Consider the following 6,000-nt stretch of genomic DNA (forward strand, 5'->3'; position numbering starts at 1 on the left):
TTTTGAAAGCTTGACCAATTAATACTCATTCAAAAATTAAAAAAAAAAAAATAGGCACATGTCACTGCCTTTCTTGGCCTCTAAATTGCTTAAAATCTTAGTTGTTAACTAGATTTTAGACAGAGATATGTGGTTCATAAATTGTTTGTTTTCAATGCCAAAAAAAAGAGTTTGAAACAAATATTCTTTACAGACTCCTACAAATAAACAGCCAGCAACTGTACTTCAAAAGTCTGGAATTAGTGTTGAATAATTTAAATCTGATTTCAAATGTTATTGATTAACAGAAATAGAGACAGAGCTGATCTCAGTTGTTCCAGATACCAAGAAAACTGTGAAATATTCATTTACTACACTTCCGAATTAGAAGCCAACTTTAGCATCGTGGAGCCTCTGGATAGAAAGACTTTAGATAAATCTTATTTTGTCAGAAATATCTAGAATTGGGGAAAAAAAGGGAAAAGCTCTAGAAATTATGTTTATGAAAAAAAATATTTAAATTTAGTGACATCTGGATATGGATTACAGGATTATACTGGGTTATTGCGTTACATGCAGAGGATGACATGTTTGTTTTTCTGCTCACAGGTATGGTGCCAAAGGAAACGCAGTGAGGGTGGAAGTTGTTGTTTACACTGGGAAAGAGGGCAAGAGCTCCCAGGGGTGTCCCATAGCTAAATGGGTGTGTGATTGCTGTGAAGCTCATAATCCCATCATTTTCTCACCTTGATTACATGTTGACGCCAGTTGTGTGTTTAAGGAAAACGGCTTCTTCCTTCTGAACCGTGATTTTGTGTGTGTGTGCGGTCTCTGCTCGCCATCTGACTTGTCACATCCCGATCCACCCACCAGGTGATCCGACGTGGGAGCGAAGAGGAGAAGTTGCTGTGCTTGGTCCGACAAAGACCGGGCCACTACTGCGACACGGCTGTGTTGGTGATCCTCATCCTGGCGTGGGAGGGAATCCCTCGAACGGTGGCGGACCACCTTTACCAAGACCTCACAGAGACTCTCTTTAAATACGGCTCCCCCACCAGTCGCCGTTGTGCCCTCAACGAAGAGTGTGTTGCTTTTTCTTTTTACCCGCTATTTTCCTGTTGAGCTGTTTCATCCCGACCATTTCTTTTCCGTCTCTGATCGAGCCTTTCTGTCCCTGCAGTCGAACGTGTGCATGCCAGGGTTTGAACCCTGACACCTGCGGAGCCTCGTTCTCCTTTGGCTGTTCCTGGAGCATGTACTTCAATGGCTGCAAGTTTGCCCGCAGCAAAGTGCCCCGCAAGTTTCGTCTGCTTGGAGACCTCCGAGAGGAGGTTAGAGGATGTTTTCATCAGTTTTTCAGTCGATTATAGCTCCTAAAATACTGCTAGAAACCGTCACTCCACTGTTTGTTGTCATAATGTGTTGTCTGTGTCATCGGTGTATGTTTGTTTGTATAATCAAATGCACTTCACTCTTTAATTTGCTATAAATGTACATAAATGTATTCCAGCATTTTGCCCCCTAGTGGCCAGCGTTGAGTATTACATTAGAAGACATAAAAAGAAAGCATCAAACAAGTCATTTTTCAGCAACCAAAGAAACAAATCCTAAATTTGTTATTTTTAGGAGGCGAAGATTGAGAGCAACCTTCAGAGTTTGGCCACTGATCTCGCTCCACTCTACAAAAAGCTGGCTCCAGTGGCATTCCAGAACCAGGTATGAAACATTGAAACTGCAGAATAATAGCTACAATTGGGGTCGCTTTGAAACTTTTGCTGACTCTGTTACTTTTATTTATTCATTCAATGTCTTCTGGACCATCATCAGTGGACTAGAGAATGTTTACATGCAGCCTTGTAATTTGCCCCAGTTTTTTTTCCGATAGCACTTTTCGAGTGTCTTATTTTCCTCCTGCCTTTCACAGGTGGAGTGCGAGGCTGCAGGGGACGCTTGCCGGCTGGGCAGGATGGAGGGTCGTCCTTTTTCAGGGGTCACAGCTTGCGTAGATTTCTGCGCTCACGCTCACAAAGACACCAGCAACATGAACAACGGCAGCACCGTGGTAAGCGCTCAGTCAGAACTGCTGGTTACTCTTAGGCAATGCTGGCTGTGCTTTACAAAAGTATTAGCATCTCTTGGACTTTTTCAATTTTTGACTAATTCAAACCACAAACTTTATTGTGTTATGTTGGTCATTTTTTGTAATAGATCAACGTGAACTACTGCGTATCTGTAAAGTGGAAGGGGACTGACTCATGGTTCCAGTTTTTCTCAACAAATAAAAATCTGAAAAGGGAGGCATGGATTCTTTTTTTTTTCAAGTGCCCCTGAATCACTACTTCCTTGAAGCAGCTATAGATAGCAAGTTTTTTTTTTTTTTTTTTTTTTGGCTAATGTCTCCATCAGCTTTGGACATGTGGAGACTGAAATATTTGCTAATTCTTCTTCTCAAATCTCAACCATATCAGGAAGGGAATGTCTGTAAATATTGCCTCTGATTCACAAATGGATCTAGATTTGAATCTTGTTTGAGGAATTAAAAAACATGAATGTACTTTTATATAGGTGGATCACAACCAGTTTTCATTGTGTCACTGGTCTGTATTTTTTCAAAAATTACAAGGAAAAAAAAGGGCTCGCTTTTTTTACAATAGCTGGTGTCCTGTAATTCAAGTTGACACCAATCATTTCACGCCTTAGAAGAAGTCAACCAGTGTCATATTTTTCAGAAAGAAATGAAACTCTTGACCTCTGCCTGGTGTGCTTTTTCAGGTTTGCACTTTAACAAAGGAAGATAACCGTGCGGTGCGGAATATACCTGAGGATGAACAGCTTCATGTGCTCCCACTGTACAAGATCTCTGACAAAGACGAGTTTGGTCAGGTTGAAGGCCAGTGGGCCAAGATCCGGAGTGGAGCTTTGCATGTTCTCTCCTCCTTCCCCAGAGAGGTAAGTGGTCAGTTAAGCTCTGCTCAAATGTTTAGGGGGAGAAAAAGTTCATTTGTATAGCATATTTCAGCAACAAGGCAGTTCAAAGTGCTTTACATCATAAAAACACAAATATACAAAGTCATAAAAGACGCCATACAGTCAACAACTGAGAAGACCAATAACACACGTTACATTTTGATGAATGCCATTATCGAAATCATCAATACACATCAAATATATTGGTCAATGTTTCATTTATTATTATTCAAAAACAATTCTAAACAGGTGGGTTTTTAGTAGGAACTCAGTGTTTCAGCTCTTTTGCAGTTTTCTGGAAACTTGATCCAGATTTGTGGTGCGTAGAAGCAGAACGGTCAACGGTCCATGTTTGGTTCCAGTCGTACTTTAACCCCTTAAATCTTTTTATATCCTGTTGCAATTTTTATCCCATGCAAATGTTGTATATTTTTGAGGAGTCCATGTAACAGAACAACATAAAGTTGCAGATAATTGTGGAGTAGTAGGGAAATGATACATGGTTTTCCCTTTTTGCAAATTAAAATTGTTTTACGCTGCACATTCCACATGTAAGCATCACTTTTAATTCATTCAGTTTAGAGCTGAAGGCGCTATGTGCAACACTGGCTTCAGATACACTCTTACATGTTTTACACTACAGCTTAGTATTGTTGTTGCGAGACTTCTGAAAACTTCTATGACTTTCAGAATGAGAAGTCTGACTTTGGGATTGGCGTTCCAGTTAATTTTCATAACTCATAATAAATCCAACTTAGATTCAGGGGCAAATTTTTTTTAATTGACTGTGAAAAATTATGTTTAAATGTTTTTTGTTTTGTTTAGTTTTTTTGTATTTATTGGGTCCATTTGTTTTCAGGTGCGCCTGCTGGCTGAGCCTGTGAAATCTGCTCGTAAGATAAGACAGGAAGCTCGTCTGAAGGCGCAGGCAGAGAAGATGGAGAAGAAGCTCGGCATGTCATCTCTCACTCCTGGGAAAGTCAAATCTGAAACCCCCAATAAAGGTAGTACGGCACATCTAATCATCCGAACGTTTTTGCTTTTGTAAGAAAATTACAATGAAAACACATGCCGTCTGTTTTCCCCAAAAAGAGCCTCAAGGCTTCTACAGCGCTTATGGAGTACCACCGAGACCCACCAGTGTTGGCAGAGCCACACCGGAGAGAAATCAAGCCGCTGCTTACAGCCACAGCGTCAGCAGCTGCTCTTCTCCGGGGGCGGGGATCGCTTCGCAGCGGGAGGTCCTCCCCTCCAGCCACCACAGCGTATCAAACCTTCAGTTTAAGCATAACGGCGTAGCTGTCGGCTACCATACTGCTGGTGCCACTATGAGTGGTTTAACTCCAGCTTCTGGTGAGCAGGGTGCTTTACTAGAACGTATACCTCCACAGAACCTCAACAACGACTTTCCCTTTAAAGCTGAGCCCAGCGAGATGCACTGCTCCGCTCTGCACAGACTGTCCCCCTCCTCTTTCTCTGCCAGACCTACCTCTGAGGGCCTCTTCGGCAGGCTCAATGGACTTCTTCGGGCTGCAGAAGATGTTGCAGGAGAGGTCAGGGGTCACGACTTCCCTCCAGGCCAGTCTCTCCCCTTACAAGCCCCGCCGCTCGAAGAACCGCAACAGGCAAAGCAGGAAGAGGTGTGGTCCGACAGCGAGCACAACTTCCTGGACGAGGACATTGGCGGCGTTGCTGTGGCGCCGTCACACGGCTCAATCCTGATTGAGTGCGCGCGCCGCGAGCTCCACGCCACCACCCCCATCCTCAAGCCGAACCGCCGCCACCCAACTCGCATCTCCTTGGTCTTCTACCAGCACAAAGCCCTGAACGAGCCAGGCCACGGGATGGCGATGTGGGACGCCAAGATGGCCAAGCGGGAGCGGGAGCGGGAGGAGGAGGCGGAGAGACTGAGGATGGAGGGAAGCGGCGATGCGGGGAAGAACAGAAAAACATCAGGGGGCGGGGAGGGAGAGGAAGACGAGGATAAAGAGACAGCGGAGGCAAGAAGGGTAATGAATGTCCCAACACGGCAGGCTTTCACTGCGCCGACAGGCGGCGTCATCACCGTGTCTCCTTATGCACTTACACATGTGACGGGCCCTTACAATCGCTGGTCTTAGTCGGCATGTTTCAACAGACTCACTTGAAACTCCTACACCGTGGTTCTGCCTTACCTCATTCACCTTCAATCGGCTACTCTCATCGTCATCGTGTCGTTTTTTTGTTTTTTTGTTTTTATTGTACTTTTCTATTGTCTGCTAACTTTGTCCTTCTTAGAGTCTGCCATCTTTGGTGATGGGAAGGATCAAAGTTTGTTGGCTTTTCAACTGTGAGTTTCGGTGCTGGTTTTTAATGTAAAGAGATGGTGCTTTGAAGCAAGATGTTTTTAAACTGGTTTTATACACATGATTTAGAACAAAAATAGATGTGATTATTTATTCTGATCATAACAATTTCTATTTAATTTCTGATATAAGCCTGTTTACTGCAAGATGTCTATGATACCCTGCTTTATATTGTACAGTAGGAGGGTACTTTGGTGCCATTCTCACTGTAACCTTGGTTTAGCAATTTTGTTACTTCACATAATTTTATTTACTACAGATTGTCACATGTAGCATTATGCGTTTTCCTTTCACTGCCTCAGTCTTCTGTTGGTGGTTTTAAAAAAAAATCACTTTTTTCTTCATTGAAATATTTTATTTCTTTAATTCACAGCTATAAATGGCATATTAAAAAGCACTTTCCCTTAACTTGAAAAACAGGGCATAAGCCTGAATTGTGTGTGCTGACAGAGATACTATACAGTAAATTTGACAGTTAAAAATTAACCATGTTTTGTTTTACAGTATTTCTGCAATAATTAGCTTTTTATTCAGTTTGAGTACACATATATTTAATGAAATTCTGTTCTCACCAAAGTAATGAATCATGAGAAACTATCGGGAGTAGGTTCTCAGTTACACCAGAGCCGGTCCAAGGCTGTGTGAGGTCCTGAACAGAGTTAGTTAGATGTGGGGACCCTTGTAGCTGTCACCACAGCTCCGCTAATCT

At 42.7% G+C, this 6,000-nt stretch overlaps 1 protein-coding gene across 1 annotated transcript in view; it reads left to right on the plus strand.

Moving 5' to 3' along the window:
* LOC106955188 (methylcytosine dioxygenase TET1) overlaps positions 1 to 5,610 on the plus strand; it is a 36,612-nt gene extending 31,002 nt beyond the window's left edge. Inside the window, exons 4-11 of the mRNA XM_015045207.1 lie at positions 589 to 682; positions 853 to 1,061; positions 1,160 to 1,310; positions 1,606 to 1,695; positions 1,904 to 2,041; positions 2,752 to 2,928; positions 3,806 to 3,950; positions 4,039 to 5,610. Coding sequence (XP_014900693.1) covers positions 589 to 682; positions 853 to 1,061; positions 1,160 to 1,310; positions 1,606 to 1,695; positions 1,904 to 2,041; positions 2,752 to 2,928; positions 3,806 to 3,950; positions 4,039 to 5,066 — 2,032 coding nt within the window. The 3' untranslated portion in view covers positions 5,067 to 5,610. The remainder of the gene's footprint in view (positions 1 to 588; positions 683 to 852; positions 1,062 to 1,159; positions 1,311 to 1,605; positions 1,696 to 1,903; positions 2,042 to 2,751; positions 2,929 to 3,805; positions 3,951 to 4,038) is intronic.
* Positions 5,611 to 6,000: the final 390 nt, after the last annotated feature.

This window comes from Poecilia latipinna, unplaced genomic scaffold (genome assembly GCF_001443285.1).
Source record: "Poecilia latipinna isolate Pla-1442-1.1 unplaced genomic scaffold, P_latipinna-1.0 Scaffold713, whole genome shotgun sequence".
NCBI lineage: Eukaryota > Metazoa > Chordata > Actinopteri > Cyprinodontiformes > Poeciliidae > Poecilia > Poecilia latipinna.